The sequence below is a fragment of the Saccostrea cucullata genome, unplaced genomic scaffold, assembly GCF_032062105.1.
Source record: "Saccostrea cucullata isolate Sc308-1 unplaced genomic scaffold, CSIRO_AGI_Scuc_v1 ctg3418, whole genome shotgun sequence".
Taxonomy (NCBI): Eukaryota; Metazoa; Mollusca; class Bivalvia; order Ostreida; family Ostreidae; genus Saccostrea; species Saccostrea cuccullata.
The window spans coordinates 37,269-63,521 of NW_026940174.1; the positions used below are offsets into that span (position 1 = coordinate 37,269).

A 26,253-nucleotide genomic window follows, 5' to 3' on the forward strand; every position below is an offset into this window, starting at 1 on the left:
ACAAGTTAAGTAATCACAAAAATATTATAATACGAGTAATTATGAATAGTATTGGAATAATGGACTTTTACGAGAAGCACTGACTTCTACAGTTGACGTTTACTTGGACATTTAAATTTGTGTCATGTACGGAAGTACAGAATTGATAATGCATAAGAAAACCTTTCTTGTGGTCATAGGTATGATGTTAGGGGCACTAACTTGTGAATTCCGGGAGCTGAGGGTAGGGTCGTTGTCGTTTTCTTCAAGGACAACTTATATGAGCATTGAAATAACCGTTATTTCCGTTTAATTAAATGTTGAGCTAAATATTTATATCGTAAAGGAGCTACCGTACATAGCCCTAGTGTAAAAGTAAGCGTCAGCTGTAAAAGTCAGCGCTCCTCGTAAAAGTCCAATACGAAGAGTAACAAATATATATTCGAGGAACTTATGTGTGAATATTTATTATACATTGAGAAAAATGGATCACCTGAAATGCATGCAATTTTCTTTTTATTTGTAGATAATGCAAAAATCATGTAAATAATAATAATATATAAAATATTTTATCATGTGACTATCATTTGAATTAGTTTGTTTAATATTCAAATATAATATTTTTCATAACTTTTATATGAGTTTTTCATGTGATATGCTCTTTATATAAAATTCGTATGAAAGTTATGTCAAAATTGCATACTTTTCACATATACAAAGACTTTCGAATTTGGGAGTTTTATTCATTTGTATGACAATGAGGTTAAATAGAATTCCATTTAATTGTGTGGACAGGTGAGGAACATATTACAAAAGTTGTACATGTATACGACTTGTATTACCGTGTAAAGCCGCCTTAACTTGGGCATGAAAATAATATGCTCTCATCTAAATATCTAATATCTGATTGGTTTATAGTATTTGATAAAATGCTTTTACTTTGTGTGAAAGGGCATATAGTCCAGGAAAAACTAAGCATGTGCCGAGCATTGTTATCGGATTTATAACAAATTAGAAATTACCTTAAAACACACTTATTGCAAACATGCTTATAGTGATGCTTGCAGCGCGGTGATTTTTATTCCCTTTGTCTTTAATTGACTGACTTTAAATGAATATTATGAACTTAACATACATGTATTTAACAAATGCCTATAACATTGCAAAACTGTCCCTAGCACTTCATTGCAAGCATGTTTTACTGTGTTGATCTTGTTATAGGCTTTATTTAATTCTGTAAAGACTTAAAATTAAATGAAATTATTTACTGATCAACCCAATTTCTTTTTATAAACTGAGCAGGTTTAACGACAAGCACTTGTTTCTTGCACCATCTCCTTTTCTTTCATCCTTGTGGAGAGAGAGAGGGAGGGATCGATGCCCTGTATATTCAACAAGTGCCTGTGGGTTTAAACCAAGCTTTTTTGACAAAGATATGTGTATGAGAGCCCATCTAGGACCTATATTAAAAAAAAAAAATTGACTTTAATAAAACAAATTCAAATTTTACCCTAATATATCTACTTCTTGAATTTGTATTTATTACATATTAAATTCATTATCACAAGTTTGTTGTTTTCGTTATAATTTAGGAATTCCAAATCTTGTTATAACAGAAAAATTCAATTTTGGTTGTAACATTTTATTGAGTTGGAAAAAAAATTAGTAATTATTATATAACCTGGGTTGCCTGATTACATCACAATGACTTGCATCAAAAACGCTTCAATGCAATTGATGTTGCATTTAAAATATGTACAATTCAAAGGCATTTTGAAGGATGAATTATCTTATTTTGTTCACTTAATGATTAAAAATTAAATTATTAGGAAAGAATTTAATAGCTTACCAAGTTATATTTGTATAACCTGATTTGGAGCAGCTTGTGCTTTTTTATAAACTGCTTCGAAAGAAAGAGCACAAAGAATACAACAAAAAAAATCATTTAGGCCACACAAATTAAATTTCTTGTTCGTCGGACATTTGATGAAAAAAAGTATGAGCAGGCTAACGGTTAAATAATAATATTATTACTTTATTGTAGGCAAGATTTTTAGGCGGGGCGTGAAAAAATTTGAGCGGAGAATAATATTTTTTCTGATTTGCAATGAAAGATTAAAAGTATGATAAATAGAGCGGAAATGGGACAGAAAACAGCATAGAATTCCCATGGTGCGGGGGATTTTAAATTATTGTTTGTATAGTTTTTAAATACGAGAGCGCAGGTCCGACGATCAAAAAATTTTATTGGTGTGGCCTTATATTATATAACTTGAGAGACTTGCAATGGAACTGTAAAATACTTTATTTTTTAAAATTTAATTAATTAATTTTTTGGCATTTTGGAAAATGTAAAAACGTTAAGACGGAATGTAAACGAATAAGGATTGTTTTCAGCATATATGCAGATTCAATATAGATCGGGATCGGTATACAATCTGGTAACATTTTGGCGCCATCCCGCATTTCCTCGTGTATACATGTATTACATAACGAAGCGAGATGGTGAAGCGAAAACTAAAGGAAACGTCAATAGATGAAGGACCTTGTGATGGTAAAACCTTTTCACGTGTAGCACTGTTTCTATGCTGAAATAAATATATTGTGGCATATTTACGATTTTTGTTGCTGATATGTACAAAAAAGAGGATGAAATGAAATTTTATTCAATAATTATTCGATTATAGAAGTGTTGAACATGCGATTTAATTGGTGCTTTCATATTTAATTCCAACTGATTATCTTGACGTCACTTCAATTTAGCAGTGAATATATGAATGGACTGTTTTACAGGCTTGTCAAATCCATCAATCCACGACTTCAAAGATGAGGAAAAGAAAGAATTCCGCAAGCGCTTAGTGGCTTGGTTTAAGGAAAACCAGAGAGATCTACCTTGGAGAAAACAGCTAACAAATCCAGATATTGATCAAAGGGCATATGAAAAACTTCTGATTTTACATGGATTGTGAGGTATATAGATGTAGCAAAAGTTAAGTAACAGTAATATGGAATATCATAATTGTGTGTAGACTCCCAAAAGTTAACAAAAGTTAAGTCAGCATCGGTATAATAAAACACCTATTTACTGTTCAATAGCAAGTTTATCGTCCCCCTCGACAGCAAACTATTTCCCTCGGCTGCGCCTCGGGAAATAGTTAGCTGTCTTGGGGGACGATAAACTTGCTATTGTCCTCATAGCCAGTAAATAGGTGTATATTATGAGTTAGAGACTTAATGTTCCTAATTGTTACAGAAGATTCATCCTGATACTTCTGTGATAGTCATCATACTCAGACTAAATCGCAAGATATGTACACTACATAGTAACAGTTTGATTTCCACACTAAGCCAAGATTAAGCTCAGGTGTATATTCAACCTTTTGCTTAAAGATCTGAAGTGGATTCAGTGATTTTTCTACAACTTTTAAAAGGGGCCTGGGCCTTTCAATTGGGGAAAAATTGTTGACATTTGTGTCAAATTGGGAAAAAACAATAAGATTGTAATTAACCTTCATATTGACAAGCAAAATATATAAGTAAATGTATTATAATTTATTAAATTTATTTACTACAAAATTTTTCAACAACATGGCCACAGTTCTACATTTTTAATTTTCTTTCATATTTCTGTTCTTTGATTGTCCTATGTTCCATGTTTTTGCCTTGAATGGTAGCCATAATTGAGAAATAATCATTCCCAATTTCACATTTTTGCTCGCATTGGAGCTGGAATAATCTTGACACTATTTACAACCATGTATTGCTTTATTTCTCTGCAATGCTAGTATCTGCAGGATGAAGAAACAGTTTAATTTTCACAAAATCAAGGAAGGTTATTGTAGAACTTCTAGTACTTGCAATTTACAAATAAAGCTATGTTTTACCGATTCACATACATGTACGTATTAAATTTCTTACGATGTATTGACACACAAGTTTGACATCCAAATGATCGATGTGTTTTTCCAAGTCTTGCAAACACACACATAAACTGCTGTTTTTTAATTGCCATCATTTTAGCGTCCGAATGACCAAAAATAATACAATCTCTCACCAGAGGGTGCGCTCCGCTTACGCCTCTGTTGTCGTCTAAAAGTAGCGCGGGATGTCAAATAATTATTTGTCGACAAAAATTGTTAGACATTGATTGTTTTGTATGATTTCTCAATGATGTTACGTGTTTTACGCTCTCTGGTAGTAAATATTTCCTGACTTTGTCTCCTTGGTTTCAAAATTAAAATATGTGTAAAAATTCAGAACAAAATAGTGCCGTATACATTGAAGCTATTTTAATATATATATAAATTTTGAAAGAACAAAAGAAGTGCTACAGATTGATATTTCTAATTTCATTTAAAAAAATTACCAAGTTGGTGGAAATCTACAATTTATTTTCATTTTACAAGATTCTTGTAATTTAGACGATAACAGAGGTGTTGGAGCGATAAGCGTTAAACGCCCTCTGGTGAGAGATTGAAAATAATATTGTCCCATTTTAGATAAGTCGTACATAAAAAATTCAATATAATCGAAACAATACATTTCTATTTTGGGAAAAAAGCAGTTAAAAATTGGGAAAAAATCGGTAATTTTTGAGAGGGGAAAGGGCCGATATTCGGACCTAAATTGAGTGTAGAAAAATCACTGGGATTAAGAGAGATTATGAAAAGAGCATATTATTGACAGACACTCTCTTATACTGGTCGTATATGATCTTACCGGTTACACAACTGTGCCTTCCCAAATGAAATTTGCTTGATGCAGGCATACTTTTCTTGCAGTGTGGGTATCGGAGATCATGTTACAACAAACTCAAGTGGCCACAGTAATTGACTATTATAAACGATGGATGAAGGTGAGAAATCTTAGCCTTCAAACAAATCTGAATCGGAAAATCTACTAAAAATATGGTACATTACAGTAATATTTACATGATAAAATTAAACATGAAGTTAATACCTATAAAATTATTATTTTCACAGAAATGGCCAACATTGCAGGACCTGGCCAAAGCATCTCTTGAGGTAACTCTTGTTGAATCTGAAAACTTACATTTGATGATAAAATGACAGCTATTTTCTTCTTTATTGAGTTTCCATCACTGTCAGAGCGTATTTGTAATTGTTAGTGATTTATCATTATTTTGTATTAACTACGTTTATCTTGAGCAATTGTTCATTGAGCCTTTTGTATATTTTTGATCTCGTAGGAAGTGAATGAGATGTGGGCAGGTCTGGGTTACTACAGCAGAGGAAGGAGACTGTTAGAGGGAGCTCAGAAGGTGAGTTTGGGTGTATGTGAGCTCAGACAGTGAGTTTGGTTGTATTGGAGCTCAAAGATGAGTTTGGTTGAAAAGTAATTCAGAAGGTGAGTTTGAGTGAGTAGGAACTATGAAGGTGAGTTTGAGTAATTGGGACTCAAAAGTAAGCTCAGATGGGGAATTTTATGGATATGGATCTTTTAGAGATGAATCACAGACAGACAACAAACCATGCATGATCAGAAAACCTTGGGTTCAACTACAGGTGAGCTAATGAGGTAAATGATCTAAATGTTGATAGAATTATACACAATTACTAAAAGGAGTCATCTATGACAAGTGAATGATATCATGAAAAAGAAGGTATCAGGATATTCAACAGATAGTACTTTGTTGACTTATTCTTATATATTGCTAATGGATACAAAATATCCATCTTTTACATGTCGTTATTTCTTAGATAATCAGCATAATATTTTTGAAGAAGGTTCAAATATTCAAGAATCAAACACTTAATGGACACTTGCTAAAAATCATAAAATGTAAAGCTAAAAATCTCTTAATTTTAGGTTGTTAAAGAATTCAAAGGAAAGATGCCAAGAACAGCTGATACATTGTTAAAACACTTACCAGGTGTTGGCAGATACACGGCAGGAGCAATAGCATCTATAGCTTATGGTCAGGTGGGTGTTGTCTTCATAGCTTATGGTCAGGTGGGTGTTGTCTTTATAGCTTATGGTCAGGTTGATGTTGTCTTCATAGCTTATAGTTATGTGGGTGTTGTCCTTAAATAAATAATCATGTGGATGTTGTCTTTATAGCATATGGTCAGGGGGATGTTATCTTTACAGCCTATGGTCAAGTGGTTGTCGTTTTTATAGCTTATGGTCAGAGGGATGTTATCCTTAAAGCATACAATCAATTGGCCTTTGGGTGTTGTCTTTCTAGCATATAATTAGCTCACCTAGTTATGTGGGTACTTCTATGTCCTATATTGATTAGACATGCATGGAAGATGGTTCCAAAGGAGTGACCAGGTTTAAATAAATAATCATGTGGATGTTGTCTTTATAGCATATGCAAGTAACTATAAGCCCTATGTTGACCAAACTTGCATGGATGATACATCTAAGGATTACAGCCTATGGTCAAGTGTTAAAGTTTTTGGTGCAGGTTTCATTTGCAAGTAACTATAAGCCATATGTTGACCAAACTTGCATGTATGATACATCTAAGGATGCACACTACCGGGCTTGCTTCGGATGCTGAATCTGACCTACATTTTCTGGTTGAGTGAACAGGTTAAAGTTTTATCAAGAGATGATAATTCTCAAATTTGCTTCAGATGCTGGATTTTAATTACCTTTTCATGAAGAAGAACTAATAGTTTAATTTTTTTTATGTAGGTCTATTTCAAAGTATCAGATCAAAAAATATTTTCATTTTTGGAATGTACACTTTTTGTTGGTTAATTGTGTGACTTTGCCTTACTTAAAGACAACATTCGTTGAGGTGAGCTCTGTAATCTCTGATTACCTATGTTTATAGCTTATAGTCAGATTGGTGTTGTCTTTATAGCCTATGGTTAGAATACTATAGTATTATGAAGATTGAGAAGTTAATTCAGTAAGACTGTTGATAATATGATATTCTTGACAGCTGTTGTGATTGGGCTGTTGTCTTAATCACTGATGTCAAGTGGGTTTTATGATATGGGCATTTATCTTTATAGCTAATGATAAAAAAGTGATGTTTGAGCCTTATGTCTTCATTGCTTATACTCAGGTGGGAGTTAAGATTGGACAGTCATCTTTATAGCTTATGGTCAGATGGATGATTAGAATAGACAGTTGTCTCTATTAATCATGGTCAAGGGGTACTATGATTGGGTAGTTATCCTCGTAGCTTAGTCATTGTCTTTCATTTGTGGCCCTGGAGTTGAGTTGATAACCATAACTGGTGCAAATTCTTCACAGGAATATGTGAATGTTCCCAAATGTTATGCCATAGATTATCAACAAAGTTGAGATCACTGTCTTTTAAAGTAAAAAAAATAAACTTTTCTACAATTTTACCCTAGAAATGGAAAGTGAAACAGGACTAAGGAGAGCATGATTCTTTTGCCTCTCTTTATTAAGTTTGCTTACAGAATAGAGAATATTTTCTGTAATTTTGATAGGCTACAGGAATTGTGGATGGTAATGTGATAAGAGTTCTGTGCAGGATGAGAGTCGTTGGAGCCAATTCTACAAGTCAGCCAGTCCAGAACAAACTATGGTAATTTTATGCACTCAATCAGGGCTTAATTAAATGTCACCTACTCAATAGCATTTTACTTTCATTGTAGCAAAAATCTAATCAACAAGATGTGTTTGTGAAACACTATGCGCCCGGCGTCAACAAAGTTCGAAAAAGCTATTTTTAGTATATAGGTCATGGTCAAGGTCATTGACCTTGGTGTTGTTTGTAAGAACTTAATTAGTGGGGTATGCATACTAAATATGAAGTCCCTATCTCTTATGGTTCAAAACTTATGGCAAACAGTGGAAAAAGCTATTTTTAGCATATAGGTCACAGTCAAGGTCACAAGGTCATTGACCTTGATGTCATTTGAAGGAACTTTATTAGTGGAGTATGTATACCAAATATGAAGTCTCTATCTCTTATGGTTCAAAGGTAATGACAAACAGTGGAATAACCTATTTTTAGCATATAGGTCACAGTCAAGGTCACAAGGTCGTTGACCTTGATGTCATTTGAAAGAACTTTATTAGAGGAGTATGCATACTAATTATGAAGTGAAGTCTCTATCTCTTACGGTTCAAAAGTTTTGGCCAAGGTTAAAGTTGACAACAGACAGACAGACAAACAGACAAACAAACAGATAAACAGACAAACAGACAGGACAAAAACAATATGCGCCCCGAAAAAATTCGGGCGCATAAAAACATGCTAACAGCTAAGATTGACTATTGCCATTTAATACCTGTGAAACATTGTAGGAGTCTAGCTGATGAGATTGTTGATCCGGATCACCCTGGGGATTTCAATCAAGGAATGATGGAGCTAGGAGCAACAGTTTGTACCCCTAAATCTCCCAGCTGTGATTTGTGTCCTGTGCAGAATCTGTGTCTAGCTAAGTCTATGGTATGTACAGTTGAACCTTGTTATCTTAAATTGTTGGATATTTGGATATCTTAGAAGTTTAATATCAGACCTAATAAGGTTTGCCTGTAAGTACATGTATTATTATAAGGAATGTTTAATAGGGTCTCGTGGGAACCAACAATGTTTACCACAAAACTGTACTGCAATGTTTCACATGTGCTTCTTCAAATATTTATGATAATATTCAATAATTATTAATACAAATATATGATAATTGTTGATTAATATATGATAATTATTGATTAATGGATGTATATGATGTTTATTGATAAAGGACTGTTGATGGAGTATTTAAGGTTATCCGATCCTCAGGTTCTGAAAATCAGGCACTGAGTAATTGAAAATGCTTACAAAGATGTCTCTAAATTCTCAAATTAAAATGTATTTACCCATGGTGCTTCTTAAAAATTCATCCTTAAATTTAATCATATTATATAGGGAAAATTAGTAAATCTCGAATTATTTTTCAGGAAATGCGATTTGAACTACCTACTGCATATTTTTTAATTGATAATTAATCAAGAAATACATTTTAGGAATAAAAATCATAGGTATCCAGGCTTTTAAAGAAAATTGCATGAATTTTACAATTATTTGGACTTTACTCTCTCCTTCTTACTTCCATTGTTTCATAATGCATAGTGTATGAAGTGTTTCCTTTCAAAGAAAACACTGTAAATCACTTCTAATTTCAAATCATGCATATAAACATTAGTAGCTAAGGCTAATTTTAAAGGAAACTGATTTTTTTTAAATATGCAAGTTTTACTTCATTTTATGAGGTACAAATGTCAACTTTTTAAATAACGTTTGTTAAAACTTTAAAGAGCAATGAATCATATGTAGACGCATAAAATGAAAATTGTTGCAAGAAAAAATTTCAATTTCAAGCCTTATTTTAATACTTTTTGAATTAAATTATAAATTAAAGAGTTATCCTTCCTGGCTGAGGATCGTATATCCTTAAGCAATTGTTTTCTTTAAACAAACTAGAGGTACTGTGAGCGATGAGCTCACTAAATGATACCCCCCGCCTCCCACATGGTTATAACTGGTGAAAAAGTCCATGTTTTCCTGTGGCAGGGAAACCCAAAATATGTGTCGGATCAAAAAGTAAAATAGGAGGTGCACAAAGGCAATATGTAATAAAGATTCTGTGAAAATTACATCAAAATTCATTCAGCGGTATGAGAGGAGTTGCGGATAAGAGATGGGTACCCCAAAGCGTAACAGACGGACGGATTGATGGACAGACAGACGGACGGACGGAATTAACGATTACTATATACCCTCCTGCTTTTCAAGCGGGGGGTATAATGATATGTAGTAAAATACATCGAGCGTTTGTACAATGTGGATTTCAGGTAGACAGGAACAAGCTAAGAAATGGAAACAAACTTGGAGTCAATGTAAGCGCACCAGTCCCCGACATAGAATGTGGTAAGGTTATTAATACTTTTACTCTGGAGACTTTTTTATTAAATTAGATTTTAATGGAAGATCTGATGTGGTATAATACAATATTTTTTTGATCATTTTCTTGCATTTGTTCTGTTTTCCTCATATACATGTATTTTTAAAAAAACTAATGATTCTTAAATATTAATTTCTAGCTGCTGATAAGTGTGAACTTTGTTTACCAGAAAATGAGACATGGGATGAAATGTATGTAAATAACAAGTGCATTTCAGACTCTAAAGAATAATTGATTTTTTTCTGTTGAAATTTTTTTCAATTGTGCTTAGTCACATGTCTTCCTGATTTGATTATTTTTTTCAGAGAAGGTGTTCAGAATTATCCCAGAAAATCTGCTAAGAAAGCAGCCCGAGTGGAGAGGACCAGTGTATGTGTTCTGTGTAAGAAATCGGACACTGAAGAGCTACAGTATTATTTGGTCCAGAGATCTCAGAAAGGTACACTCCAGTACACAAATAGCATTAAACAAAATGGAAAATCCAACAAAATGTTGAAATATTATTATTTTGAAACACAATACTGAGGAAGTAACAGCTATCATTTGACTTTTTAGCTCACCTCGACGAAGTCGAGATGAGCTTATGCTATACCCTGGCGTTGGCATCAGTGTCGGTGTCCCAGGTTCAAGTTTTTGGAGCAAGTCTATTCCCAAGTAACTATAAGCCCTGCCTGAACCAAACTTGCATGGATGATGCATCTAGGGATGTACACTACCAGACTTGCTTCGGAAGCTGGATCTGGCCTACGTTTTCTAGATGAGTGACCAGGTAAAAGTTTTTGGAGCAGGTAAAAGTTTTTGGAGCAGGTTAAAGTTTTTGGAAGAGGTCCATTCCCAAGGAACTATAAGCTCTACTGGGACCAAATTTACATGGATGATGCTTCTAGGGATATACACTACCAGACTTGCTTCGGATGCTGGATCTGACCTACATTTTTTTAGATGAGTGACCAGGTTAAAGTTTTTTGAGCAGGTTAAAGTTTTTTGAGCAGGTCTATTCCCAAGAAACTATAAGCCCTTCCTGGACCAAACTTGCATAGATGATGCATCTGGGAAAGGACACTACAAAACTTGCTGCGGATGCTGGATCTGACCTACATTTTCCAGATGAGTGACCAAGCTAAAGTTTTTGGAGCAGGTCCTTTCCACAGGAACTATAAGCCCTATTTGGACCAAACTTGCATGGATGATTCATCTAGGGATGGACACTACCAGACTAGCTTCAGATGCTGGATCTGACCTACATTTTCATTCCCAAGTATCTATAAGCCCTATTTGGACCAAACTTGCATTGATGATGCATCTAGGGATGGACACTACCAGACTTGCTTCGGATGCTGGATCTGATCTACATTTTCATTCCCAAGTAACTATAAGCCTCTACCTGAACCAAACTTGCATTGATGATGTATCTAGGGATGGACACTACCAAACTTGCTTCGGATGCTGGATCTGATCTACATTTTCATTCCCAAGTAACTATAAGCCTCTACCTAAACCAAACTTGCATTGATGATGTATCTAGGGATGGACACTACCAGACTAGCTTCGGATGCTGGATCTGACCTACATTTTCATCCCCAAGTTTCTATAAGCCCTTTTTGGACCAAACTTGCATGGATGATGCATCTAGGGATGGACACTACCAGACTTGCTTCGGATGCTGCATCTGACCTACTTTTTCATTTCCAAGTAACTATAAGCCCTATTTGGACCAAACTTGCATGGATGGTAATGCATCTATTCTAAGGATGGACACTATCAGACTTGCTTCGGATGCTGGATCTGACCTGTATTTTCCATACAAGAGACCAGGTTAAAGTTTTGGGAACAGATCAATCAGAATGAACGTGAAGTCCTTGATATCTGCAGTATTAACAGTTATGAATATTTGTTTACACTATACATGTTTTTCACGGTACACGCATAGAAATGTGTATATTGCCATGTAAGGGGTTAAACACAACTTGCAAGAATATTGTTGTTGGTATGAATACTAAATATTAAGAAAATATGATGTGAGGATTTGCATTACTTAAACTGATAACATTCGTCGAGGTGAGCTATGTAATCTTTGATTACCTATGTTTTTCTATTGGATTGTATATTATCCCAGAATGCAAGATTAGGTATGAAAATTGAACACAAGAAGTGATAATTTTCATCAGTAATAATCTGTGGATGAAAAAAAAAACCTACAAGTTTTTGCTTTCTATGCCAGGTCTTTTAGCTGGTCTTTGGGAATTCCCCTCAGTTAAAGTGGAAGAGGATGATGAAAATTCCCATCACACAGTACACGAAATCCTCCAGAAGTCCTGTGGACTGCTTGTCCCGCCTTCTTCTCCATCAACAGTTGTGGGTGAAGTGAGTACCCCCATGCCATGGCTTTTGTAAAAAAATGAAGCACTAGGGTATATCTTCATTGATGTATTATACTGGTATTTTTGAATACTTCCATTATTATGTTGGTGAAATATACATTAGTGATACTCCAGCTTTTATGCTTTTCTATGCCTCTGCTATTTTGCAACCTTTCAGATCATATATATAAAGTAGTATAATACAGACAGTCTCCAAATCATTAAAAGTTTCATACACTGTAATACTCATCATAACATTTACATGAAGTAACAGAACTTGTAAAATTATGGTTTCCAGGTAGAACATATATTTTCCCACATCCACCAGACATACGTTGTACAGTCTTTAGTGGTCAGTGAATCAGAGATAGACAGTTCTAACACTCACACAGAGAACAGCCGATGGGTGTCCAGGGAGGAATTCTCAACAGCCGCTGTCTCGACGGCCATGAAGAAGGTAATGGATTGTATTGCATCAAAATCAAAGAAGAAGGTACAGTTTGAGCTTTAATGTGCCCTAAAATTTGAATGGTCTTAAAAAGTTATGATATTGGCTTTAACAAAAGTTGAGTAGATGAATATGATAAATCATGAAAGAATATGGCATGAATGAGGACCTTTCTGGCAGTATGATGTTATTAATTTGGTGCATTTCTAAGTTTCATGCAGAAAAGCCTCAAAATGACACTTTTCTGTGCTTATTTTCCTTTAGAAAATAGTGTCTGCCATCGTCGCCCACTTTAATTTTTGGATATATTATGTAAACTGTTATGAAAAATCACTATCTCAAAATCTTTCCGGGCGACGGTGGCAGAGTTTGTTTTCTGAAAGAAAATTCCACTGAAAATTTATCTCTTCTGCAACTTTTTAAGAAAATACGGGAAAATGCACAAGTTAATGACGTCACAATTAGCATTAAGGAGGTCATATGAGAAAAACGAATTGTATATTCTTGCTGCAGGGAAATTCTATGATTAAGAAACAGTGAATTTTGTTTTCTTATATCACTTTCATATTTTAGAAAAATAGCAGGCTTACTTTGTATTGAAACTGTACCTTCTTCTTTAATTTAAAAACTTAAAAGATATTTTTTCTGCAATTTTATTTTCTGGGTCACAGTAACAAGTTTTGACATTGTGTTCTATGGTTGCTATTAATGGTACCATTTTTAATTAGAAACTGTTTTATAAGTTCTGTGTGTACTGCATACCTGTACTTTTGTCACTATTTTATAGGTTTTGAAAGCTCTTGAGACATCTAGCTCAGGGAAGAAGGTAGGACCAATGCTTTTGTAAATATGTATATGAATGAATATCTATATCAGCAAAATTGTTCACACGGTTTAATTTTTCCCTTCTCTCTTCAGAAAAAGAAGCCTACTGATACGGACAAGAATCAGAAGTCAATAACTTCGTTCTTCACGAAAAAGTAGATTTTAGGTATTTGTCTTAATTTCTAATACCTAACATGTTTGTTAGTAATACTGTATTACTGGGTATATACAGTCATATACATGTATAATTGTGCTTTAAAATATTTTAAACTTTGAAATAAAGCGAATATATATATAGAACTGTAATATTTGTTAAAAATATAATATCTAGACTAAGAATTTATCAAATTACTTTTGAAATTTATACTTCTGTAATTTTTTTTTTAGAAAGTTTGTTAAAATTATATTTGTATATATTTTGAATAGAGAATAAATGAATATTTTTATGATTAACTTCTTTTTTTCATTACGGAAAGGCATGTGTTTTGAAATGTTATAATTCTACCAACAATGGGCAATAGAAAGTTTTTTGTACCTACTTTGGTGAAAAATTCCAAATATGAGAATTTGTATGTTGCTTTTTAGCTCTACTGGTCAGAGACCAGAAGAGCTTATGCGATAGTAAGGTGTCCGTCGTCCGTCTGTCTGTCTGTCTGTCTGTCCGTCTGTCTGTAAACAATTTTTCAAAACGCTACTCCCCCTACAGTTTTGGTCTGATTTCAATATTACTTGGCACACAAGTAGACTACACTAAGGTACATTAAATAGTGCATCGGTTTTTGATTTTGGTGAACAGTGTTGCCATGGTTACTAAAAATAGAATTTTCTTTGAAATTCCTTTAAAACGCTACTCCTCCTACAGTTTTGATCTGATTTCAATATTATTTGGCACACAAGTAGACTACACTAAGATACATAAAATAGTGCATCGGTTTTTGATTTTGATGAACGGTGTTGCCATGGTTACTAAAAATAGAAATTTCTGTGAATTTCCTTTAAAACGCTACTCCTCCTACAGTTTTGATCTTAAGGCAGTTGCTTCTTTTCTCATCCTTTGTTATAAGTAAAAACCAGTAGAGCTACAGTCTCGACAGAGACTTCTGGTTGATTTCGATGAACGGTGTTGCCATGGTGACCAAAAATAGAATTTTCTTTGAAATTCCTTTAAAACACTACTCCTCCTACAGTTTTGATTTGATTTCAATATTACTTGGCACACAAGTAGACTACACTAAGATACATTAAATAGTTCATCGGTTTTTGATTTCGGTGAACGGTGTTGCCATGGTTACGTAAAATAGAATTTTCTTTGAAATTCTTTTAAAACGCTACTCCTCCCACAGTTTTGGTCTGATTTCAATATTACTTGGCACACAAGTAGACTACACTAAGATACATAAAATAGTGCATCGGTTTTTGATTTCGATGAACGTTTGCGCCATGGTTACTAAAAATAGAATTTTCTTTGAAATTTCTTTAAAACGCTACTCCTCCTACAGTTCTAATTTGATTTCAATATTACTTGGCACACAAGTAGACTACACTATTAAGATACATAAAATAGTGCATCGGTTTTTGATTTGGTGAACGGTGTTGCCATGGTTACTAAAAATAGAATTTTCTTTGAAATTCCTTTAAAACAATTCTCCTCCTACAGTTTTGATTTGATTTCAATATTACTTGGCACACAAGTAGGCTACACTAAGATACATAAAATAGTGCATCGGTTTTTGATTTTGGTGAACAGTGTTGCCATGGTTACTAAAAATAGAATTTTCTTTGAAATTCCTTTAAAACGCTACTCCTCCTACAGTTTTGGTCTGATTTCAATATTACTTGGCACACAAGTAGACTACACTAAGATACATAAAATATAGCATCGGTTTTTGATTTCGATGAACAGAGTTGCCATGGTTACTAAAAATAGAATTTTCTTTGAAATTCCTTTAAAACGCTAGTCATCCTCCAGTTTTGGTCTGATGGCAATTGCTTCTTTTCTCATCCTTTGTTATAAGTACAAACCAGTAGAGCTACAATCTCGACAGAGACTTCTGGTTAATTAAAATATTTTTGTAAATCAGATTATCTTATAAACACCGACACAATATGCAACAGAAATATTGATAACAAATTTCAGATCTTGCATTATGGAAACAAATACCGTATAAGCAGAATTTTTAGCGAGGATTTAATTTTGGCATTATTAGCGAAGGTTCTGAGATCACTAAAATTAAATATCGCTAAAAATAAACTGTCTTCAATTTGCAATACCTTTATTATTGAGCATTTTAAAATCGCTAAAATTACTTCTCATTAAAAATAAAATACCATATTTTAAAGACAAATCGCTAAATTTGCGTCAAGCTAAAATTTTCATTTATACAGTACACTAATTGAACGTGGTGTTTTAAGAAGTTCAGTTTATTGAAATTAAGTGCAGTAGATCTTGACATTTATTCAACAAAAAATTTCAGGTGAGATCTTTGTAGCCAATCCAAATCTACGCTATTATCCACTACTCCTTCCTGTAAAAAAAAATAGAGATGGCAAGTTTAGCTTTGATGACAAGAACATTTAGTGTATTAAACAAAACTATTTATAAACATTTTTTTTGTAATTCTTAAAAGAATTTCTGCAATGTGGAATTCAGAGATATTTTATAGGTTCCATTTCTTTTATATCTTTAATTATTGAAATAATTATAAAAATGTTAAGGAACTGTGACATTAAGATCACAAAATGATCCCCTGCTCCCATACCAGTATGGATGCATTTCTTGGCAGCATGTTAATAAGATTCTATGAAAGTTGCATTAGAAATTTAAATTAGAGGTTTAAGAGGAGTTACAATAGGGGCAAAATTGGTGTCCCTTTTATTAATGAGGTTAGCTGCAGAACTATAAAACTCCAAACAAGAGGCCCAGGGGTCACATCGCTCACCTGAGCAATTGGCTAGGAAAAAACACAGATCAGATCAGAACTGAAAGTAAACTGGGGGGGGGGGGGGGGAGGCCGTACTTGAATTTTACATCCCCCCCAAGAAGTCATGATTTGAACAAACTTGAATCTACACTACCTGAGGATGATTCCTTGTAAATATAACAAAGCCTGGCTGTGAAGTACTTGAAAAGAAGATTTTTAAAGATTTTTCCTCTATATTCCTATGTAAAACTTTGATCCGCCATTTTGGCCCCACCCTACCCCGGGGGTCATGATTTGAACAAACTTCAATCTACACTACCTGAGGATGATTCCACATGAGTTTCATCTTTACTGGCCCAGTGGTTCTTGAGAAGAAGATTTTTAAAGTTTTTTCCTATATATTCCTTTGTAAAACTTTGATCGGCCATTTTGGCCCCACCCTACCCCCAAGGGTCATGATTTGAACAAACTTCAATCTACACTACCTGAGGATGATTTCACATGAGTTTTATCTTTCCTGGCCCAGTGGTTCTTGAGAAGAAGATTTTTAAAGATTTTTGCTATATATTCCTATGTAAAACTTTGATCGACCATTTTGGCCCCATAAATTTGAAACAGACCACATGTCGCTGTACGGATATTTTACCTTTAACTATGACCTCCCCGACGTGTTCGATTTTTTCTAAGTTAGTCGACGCCACACACGTGTAGTTCTTGCTCTCCGTGACGTTTTTCAGTTGGAGGACATTCTTTCCTATGACAGACTTTCCCAGTTCCGTGGCACCATCCCGCCACATAACGTGTGGCATGGGGGACCCCACCGCCACACAGGTCAGATTGACGCTGCCATTGGGGTCCACCTCCACTCTCTTCGGGGGTAAAAAGGTAAAATGAAGGGGGGCTCGACGTACTGAAAAATAATTGTATATCATAAGTATGTATGGTAATGGTCACGTATTGCACGTAAAAATGCAATAAAAATGTATTTTATTTGTGTTCTTTTTCATAATTCAAGAGAGCAAAAACTACAAATTCAACAGACATTGCACTTGCGTTTATTTGCAACTTGCAAAACTATCTTCAACAAATTCTAAGATAAATTTAAGATTTCAGATAAGAATTTGTAAGCATCAACTTAGTTAGTATATATGGTAATGGTCAAGGTATTGCACGTAAACTGCCCTTAAAATGTATTTTCTTCATGTTCTTGAAATAATTCAAGAGAGCAAAAACTAGACCTTTCACAGACATTGCACTTGAGATAATCTGCAACTTGTAGACATAACAATTTTTAACAAATTCTAAGATTAATGTTTAATGTAAGATTTCAGATGAGAATTTGTTAGCACCAAATTATATATACATGTATATACTAGTAAACCAAAACCTACAAAAAAGATTTCATAATTGGATGAAAGTAAATAAAAAAATTCTCTTTTACCAATGAAAATAGTAGTACATTGTACATACCTTTGACGTATAACATCGCAGCATAAGAGTAGGTCACTCCATACTCATTGGTAGCTACACATTCATATTTTCCATAATCTGACTCCAGGGCCTTGGCTATACGTAAAGATCCTGAAAAGACAGACGTTCTATTGATGAAAAAGATTCCCAAATTTCATTTTCGTAAAAGCTATATAATGTTTTTTTTTTGAAAAGCTATCATGGTACAGTTTCAGTGGCGGATTTAAGGGGGGGCGCACCCGGCGCCCCCCCCCCCTAAAATTGTCAAAGTTAACATAAATCAGAGTTTTGTCTAGGAAAATGTAAATATGTCTACTTGGAAGACCTCATTTTTACCCTACATAATCTCTAGAACCCAGGAGCTGGACCCACTGGGGGCCTCAAGGCAGCCCCCAGACCTCTTGCCTACTTTTGGCGCCCCCTCTAACTACAATTCCTGGATCCGCGCCTGAACTGTTTATCTAATTAAATTAATTCACTATAGAATAAAAAATAGTATTATTGCACCAAGGTCAGTGATAAGGATACATGTATTTTACATTTACATCAATTTTTTTAAATGTAAATAATTTTCAATTTTTTAATCCCCAATCTATGAAAAATAGGTTCATCCCACCTTCCTAAAAAAAACAGTAAAACATATTTTCTACCCATAAAAACAATAAAGATGCAGGATCATTTCTGGTTCCTCTCTGTAAATTATTTAATTCACGTATTAAGTTACCCCGTATGAGTCAACGAACTAACGACCCAGAGAATAAATGGTGTAAAAACAAAGTTTTGCGGTCACAGTTTTTTTCTATTCCGTCCTATTTCTTCCCCCCCCCCCCCAAAATCCCTGAGAGAGGCTACATGGTAGGTGGCCGTACTGTGGAATCAATTTGAATTAAGTGGGTCAGTGTTCGTGGACAATTACAATTTCACTAGTTCGGTTATTTTGTGGGTAAATCATATACATACAAAAGATTTCATGAATCTTTACCTTGCCCTAGGTACGAGGGTTGATTTAAAAGTAATGTCACAGTGTCCATATCTTTTATATTTGGCGTCATATTATCAAATACAATACGAGGGCTGTTTAATAAATAATGCACTGAACTGTATGACATACAATACAGAGGTGTGTTCCCCGAATGGCTACTGGAATAAAACAACAAGTAATTATCACACTCAATTAAGGGGCCCTCTAAGGGGTACAGGTAGACTTACCTGTGTTTACCTGGATAAGCAATATTTTGTAAATCAAATATATTCATTCAATTATATATTAATTCAGAGGGTTTATTTTTATTTTCCGAAATATACTGAATAAAAATATATATAAATATAAGTAGATAAAATTAAGATTTAAGAAAAGTGAAATTTTTATTGTACCTTTAATTTAATTTTTTCCCCAATTTATTAATAGTATTGATTGAGAACTTAAAAATTATTATACCTTTTTGTGCTACATTTTCAAACTCTTTTAGATAAATTAACACTAGTGTTTTTTTTTTAAATAATATACCGGTAGATATATACATTGTATGTATGATAAATAAAGTGTTTCTATAAAGTTTTGTGTAATTTATTTTTTTTATCTATCATTTTGAATTATCAAAACATTCTATTAAATAATCATAAAATCCAGATGAAGTTTATGAACTTCTTCACCTTTCATAGCAATCCTTTAGTTGCAAAGAAATATACGGAGATGGACTAAATAAATTGTAAATATGTGTTATATGAAAGTGAAACAGTGTTATCTCATATATAATGTGAAAATCAGTGCTGCTAATCAATAGAACTTCAAGATAATTTATAGTTTTTAATATGATTTGTGCTTGTAAAATTATTTATTCAATAAATATGTATACAAAATATTTATATAGTGCTCAAATTAAAATAAAATGAGATGAATTTCTATTTTATTTTGTTTCAATTATGGTAGATTATTCATACCGGTAAGTCTACCTGTACCCCTTAGAAGGCCCCTTAATTGAGTGTGATAATTACTTGTTGTTTTATTCCAGTAGCCATTCGGGGAATAAACCATTTTCACTTTAGTTTACTGATTCTTTATTAGTCATTTATATTGCAGTGTCTCGAATAGCCCTTGTTTCCCAGCTTCTCACGATGAAACTATACGTGATGATAAGTGGTCACATAAACTGTTATAAATTCAGTAAAGATTCAATAATGAGAGGAAGTCAAGTTTAATGTCATATGATATCTGTATTGGTTTATTCCCCGAAAGTGAAAATAAAGGCTACATTAAAGCTGCTGTAAAACTTGTAAAAATCCCAAAGAAATATTCACTGAAATATGTGTCATCTACAGCAACCGATGACTTTCAATGATAAAAAAATTATATCAGGCATCAAAGATGGGTACCCTCCAGGCGCGTAGCATCGTTTTTGGAAGTGGGGGGGCCAACCAGAGAAAATTTTTTTTTACTTACCTGAAAATGTTGACAAGCAAAAAAAAAAAAGGAAAATTTAAAAGTTGCCCGAAGTCGAAAATCCTATTTTGTTGGGGGGGGGGGGGGGGGGGGGGGGGGGGGGGGGGGGGGGGGGGACTTTTTTGCAGACCAACTATCTTTCAATTCAAACTTTTTGGGGTAAATTTTCTTTCTAACACTACCCTTTGCTGAAATGTGGGGGGGGGGGGCTAACCTTCCTTTCAGTAAACATTTTCTATACCTTCTATAGTAAAGGTAATGTCGGCAGAAAAAGTGGGGGGGGCCTGGCCCCCCCTGATACTACGCCCCTGCCCTCCTTGCCAACAAAAATTATAACAATTTATGTACTGTTTGTCAAATTTAGGTATGATTGACATTATGACACATAGCAAATTTGATAGACACCATATCGGGAGTAATTTACACTGTTTTTAAGAAACGTTTGACACCAAAAAAATGAGTTCTAAAATTAACAATCAGAAATTGGATAAAAAATGTTACGGACATGTGTTTGAATTAAAAGAGATTAATAAGTTAGTAAAAGCATGAAGATTAAATCATTGAAAAGCGTCGTTTACATGTACTTCCTTCTGAGCACCGAGGGCATAATTTATTGAACAGCCCTCGTATACCAAACGATACACAAATATAAATCTAGTTAACATTAAAATTTTAATTCAGTAATGTTTATTTCAATTTATTTTATAAATGTTTAAAACATAGAGCATAGGGGGTGTCGCCGTGTCACAAAGGAACGTCACGTTTTACAGTGTTTTTTTTTAGAATGAAAAAGACTACACATGAATTAGATTCTAAAAAAGCACCTAATCTCCCAATTTTTTAACAATTCTTTTATGTTCTAGTCTTTAATTGAAAATTATAATTAAATGACGCCATTGGTATATTTGTGATCATAAACATTGTTGTTTTACTCTGTTGAATTGAACAAAGAGATTGTCGAAATGGGGAAAAACGGCTCGATGAGTTGTAATGCATTTGTTGCTTCAAAATATGGGAATCATCATAAGCGACATTAACGTAAATTATTCAGACTTACTGTTACAGAATAAAGAATCTAAATAAGAAACATCTTATAGATGGTTTCAGCAAATCTGGGCGGGTGAATGGTCACTGAATGATCAGCAGAGGACAAAAAGACCAAAAGATAGGAGATCTTACTGAAACATTCGATGGTGTCTGATGTCAAAAAAGACAGACGTATAGAGTGACATGCATAATGTGAATTCTTTCTAAGTTTGTCTTTGCTACTGTTCAAAATTTTTGACAGAGGGCTTCACTATGAAACGAGTGAGTGTATAATGGTACCAAGAACTCTTAAAGAAAGTGGAATTGGTGAAAGTGTTTGCGAAACACAAATATGAAACAAAGGGGAAACGCTTAAGGTCAAGATCTAGTAAATGAAAGGTGCCTACAGATTTATCAAACTTGAGAAATAAATTCCTTTATTGATGCTTTACAACCTTAGCTTGGTCAAATATGGTGTTTCGGGGCATAATTTGTAGGTAAACAAGATGAAAAACTGTATTTCAAACTGTCATTTTTAATGAAAAATTAAGAAAACCAGCAATGAATATGGGAGATTTTTTCGTATTCGGCAAAGGAAATGTATCCAGATTGCCTACAGTCACTCCGAAAACGGTAATTAATATGTTCATGGCCTCTTCTTTAAATCAATATCAAATTTAATATAGGTATCCGGTTTACTTTTCATATGATTTCAAATTGAATGACATGAAAATACCCTACATAATTCTGCTAAAGCCGTAAAGTACGGGAAAAAGAAAGTTGAAATTGATTATGGCGTCATAGGGGTCTAGCACCAAAAAATTAGTCTCAAGTTATTTACTAGATCTTGACCTTAAAAGTATGACGATGCGTATCCGTCATATGACGTTATATTTAGGTGCGGCGACTACCATAAACGCACATTGTTTAAAATCCGATATTTTGGAAAGTATAAATCATATTCCTTTGAATTTTTTCAGGTCTGATTTGAAATAAATAAAGCATTCATCATGTAAAATTTTGTTGCTTTACGTCGATTTATAGCAATTTTATCAAAGTTTTTGGATCAACCCTCGTAATTGTTCTGAGAGATATTTATATTCGTGGCTAGGATTGACCCAAAAAATCCAAAGTATGCCCTAAATCTTCATAGGAGTTAAGGTGGAATTAATTTCTTGAAGCAAGTACCCTACAAATTTTGAACAAATATCATTGTTGCAAATAAATTTAATTTGAAAAATTATATATGATTAAAATTTTGTACCTATATTGAATTGAATTGACATTACAATTTATCATTTATCTGACAAATAAGTACCTGTTTCTGTGATAGTGAGCCGTTTGTTGTCGCCCAAGTCTACAGGGACGCCATTTTTGAACCACTCGATATCAAACTTGTGTCCATTAGCATCCGCTTGACACTGCATAATGGCAGGTTTCCCTTTTTCTGCAGATTTTAGCTTTGGATTTACAACAATTTTAGGATATCCCAGTGGAATTTCTGAAGAAAAAAACAACAGCAAAGATGAATAATTAAAACTATTAGTAGCTTTCTTTCATCTTACTAGTATTTCTCCGCTTGCATGGATTAGTTGTGCATCAATCTTTATCTATCATCCTTAAAATGAGCTTTAAACGTCCGTTTATGGAAAGTAACAAGCAAATTCAAAGAATTGTGGTCCCCCGCTTTCGATGTCTTTGTGGGCGAGATATTATTTTTTTAGGGTCAAGGTCAAAAGGTCAAAGTTATTGGTATCCCATGAAAGGTCTTGCCACAAAGAATACATATATTTAAAATATGAAAGTCCTAGTTTCTACCGTTCAGAAGTTGTGACCAAAGTTAAAGTTTTTAAAAAGTAGTTAAAACTCCAAGGTCAAGGTCAAAGTTCTTGGTATGCAATGAAAGGTCTTCTCACAAGAATTACATACGTGAAGTACGAAAGCCCTAGCCCTTACTGTTTAAAAGTTATGGTCAAGGTTAAAGTTTTGTCAGAAGTGCGTAAATCTCCAAGGTCAAGGTCAAAAGGTCACAGTTGTTGGTGTCCAATGAAAGGTCTTGCCACTGAAAATACATATGTGAAATATAAAAGTCATTGTGTCTACCGTTCAAAAGTTGTGACCAAGGTTATAATTTTTAAAAAGTAGTTAATACTCCAAGGTCAAAAGGTCAACGTTCTTGTTATCCAATGAAAGGTCTTCTTACAGGAATAACATATGTGAAGTATAAAAGCCATAGCCCTTACCGTTCAAAAATAATGGTCAGGGTTATAGTTTTTTCATAAGTACGTAAATTTCCAAGGTCAAGGTCAAAAGGTCAAAGTTGTTGGTATCCAATGAAAGGTCTTGTCCCAAAGAATAAATATGTGAAATATGAAAGTCCTAGTACCTACCATTCAAAAGTTATGGCCAAAGTAAAAGTTTGGAATTTTTTAGTAAAAGTTGGTCAAACTCCAAGGTCAAGAGGTCAAATTTGGTGGTAGCCAAATAAAGGTCTTGTGACTCTTGTCACAAGGAATACACATATGAAATATGAAAGTCATAGCTCCACTAAATAAAAAGTTATGGTCAAGGTTATAGTTTTTGTGACGGACAGACTGACGGACAGACGAATGAGATTTAATGTCCCCTCGCTTTCGCGAAAGCGGGGGACAAAAAGCAAAGAATGTCAGCAAAACCACAAATTTTTCCAGTCGATGCAATTGTCCAGAAATGTTAGCATTATCCGTAAGGCTTTCGAACGGCATATTGCACTAAATTGGAAGGTAATGCATTCTTACAACCAGTGGGCATGTCTTTGGACCCAAAGAATTAATTAGCCAAGAATGTTTACAAATATATTTTCCAAGTGCAAAAAATCACCGCTTCGGAGTTGAAACCCCATTTGATAATTAACCGAAACCCCACATATGCCCCTTTACACGGTGATACTTACCATTGATGCATTCAAATGCCTCCATGCCCCATCTCCAATAAGTTACGCTTAGGCTTGCATTCAATGTACACATTTTTATAACTAGTATATAGAGCTGACAGTTCACTTGAGAAAAAAAGATATTTGAGAATTCCTGAGGATATGTACAACACTTCGTTCTATATTGTATGTTTCTTGAAGAGCTCCATATGATAAGAAGTGTTGAAATGTGATCAGGATCAAACACTTGGTTTGGTCTTATATTTTCATTTTATACAAGTACGAGTCCCTATATCAAGAGATGAACTTGAGAGCTATTCCAAAAAGGAATAAATAAAATCCTTACGTGCCACAATTAAGGCTCACATGGGGCACTTTTGTGTGCTGTTCTTCGAGGAAATAAATGTTCATCTTTAATTGACTTGATCAAACTTTAATGCCCATAACATAAATGTTTCAATATCAATATGACCTTGCTGTTTAAAAATGGAAATTTTTTATGATTCTTTCCCCCGTTTTTGCATGCATCATGCAAAATTTTATCCCATTCCAGCCATCAAAGTCAATGTGAAGTTTTTCCATTACACTCATCATCTTTTAACAACAAGACCTAATTGTCTTTTTACCGTTTCCTTCCCTGTCAATGCGGTAAACCTTTAGACGCCCCGTACTCCTGGCTGGATCCCCCACTCCATTCTCAGCCACACAGGTAAAGGTTTTACCATTGTCTGTATTCCGCACAGTGTCAATTCTCAAGACACTACCATACGGCATGTCAAATAAGTTGAATCTCCTCCTCTTGTGAAACTTTTTCCCATCTTTTTCCCAATAAAAATTAGGTTGTGGATTTCCATAAGCTTTACAGACAAAGCTGACCACAAGTCCCTCAGTTACGGCCAGGTCCCGTACCTCCTGAGTAATTACTGGCACAGTTTTTGTCAATGCTATAAAGTCATGCGAAGTCTCCCTATCTGAAAAATAGAAATAGCATAAAAGGAGAAAATAAGCAAAAAACATATACGCACGAACAATAATATAGTTATTTAAATACATAAGATATATATCGTTTATTTTAGATTTTAAATATTTTAGATATGATTAAAAAGGAGGCATCCATTCTCTATCCACCTTGAATAAATGTCTCTCCCGAGACAGATTTGTGTTTTAATTGTCGCCATGCTTATTTTTGGAAAGGATATTCTTATCCACCCATTCTGTTGCCGAGATTTGACCATTTCTGACAAATGAACTGTTCTTGTCATAAAAATATAAATATAAAACTCAGAAAAATCTTTCAACTTTTGTGACAGAACGTCTCGTGACCGCCAATATCACGTAATTCGCGCATGCGCAGAACGACGTGCATTAAAATCTGAGAGGATTAATTTAAAATATAATCAACATTGAAACCAAATATTGTTTCTTTTATGGATATTATTAATTTAGTTCGCGAACTTTTTGATCACCCTTCGTATGTTCATCCATTTCCCTGATGAAATGTAGGCTGTGGATTTCCAGGAACCGTACAAACAACACTGACAACTAGTTTTTCAACCACGAATTTAACAGGTTCCAAACCCACAAGTCAGTGCAGTATACAAATACAAACAGATGTAAATGCATTGAAATACCGTATAAACAAGGTGAACGTTAGATAACCAGCACAAACACCTGTCGCCATTCTACCCAGATACCCGTGACAACTAGAAGTACTGTGAGCACTGACTTCACTAAGATACTCCCGCCTCCCATATGATAATAATTAATAAAAATGATGAAAAAGGTGAAGATGGCGAACAGGATCGATCTATTAAAAAAAACACAAACAATACAACTCTGTGAGCAGTGTATAAAACACGAACCTCTGGAAATTTCAGAGGTGGGATCAGGTGCCTAGGAGGATAAAATATTTCCATTTCTATTTGTTTTTCTCTGTGATAACTTTTTAAATGTTACTTTGGTTAATTTCTT

At 34.1% G+C, this 26,253-nt stretch overlaps 2 protein-coding genes across 2 annotated transcripts in view; one reads left to right on the forward strand and one right to left on the reverse strand.

Moving 5' to 3' along the window:
• Positions 1-2,416: 2,416 nt before the first annotated feature.
• LOC134254898 (adenine DNA glycosylase-like) lies at positions 2,417-13,853 on the forward strand. The gene is made up of 15 exons (XM_062737430.1): positions 2,417-2,533; positions 2,773-2,917; positions 4,756-4,834; positions 4,962-5,003; positions 5,189-5,260; positions 5,809-5,922; positions 7,419-7,516; positions 8,242-8,386; positions 9,772-9,847; positions 10,021-10,072; positions 10,187-10,320; positions 12,103-12,245; positions 12,540-12,698; positions 13,477-13,515; positions 13,608-13,853. The coding sequence occupies exons 1-15, from the start codon at positions 2,482-2,484 to the stop codon at positions 13,671-13,673; spliced, it is 1,416 nt and encodes a 471-aa protein (XP_062593414.1). The 5' UTR covers positions 2,417-2,481; the 3' UTR covers positions 13,674-13,853.
• A 2,169-nt stretch (positions 13,854-16,022) lies between these two features.
• LOC134254899 (receptor-type tyrosine-protein phosphatase F-like) overlaps positions 16,023-26,253 on the reverse strand; it is a 34,540-nt gene continuing 24,309 nt past the window's right edge. The window contains exons 4-5 of the mRNA XM_062737431.1: positions 17,082-17,345; positions 16,023-16,039 (exon numbers count right to left, since the gene is read on the reverse strand). Coding sequence (XP_062593415.1) covers positions 16,023-16,039; positions 17,082-17,345 — 281 coding nt within the window. The remainder of the gene's footprint in view (positions 16,040-17,081; positions 17,346-26,253) is intronic.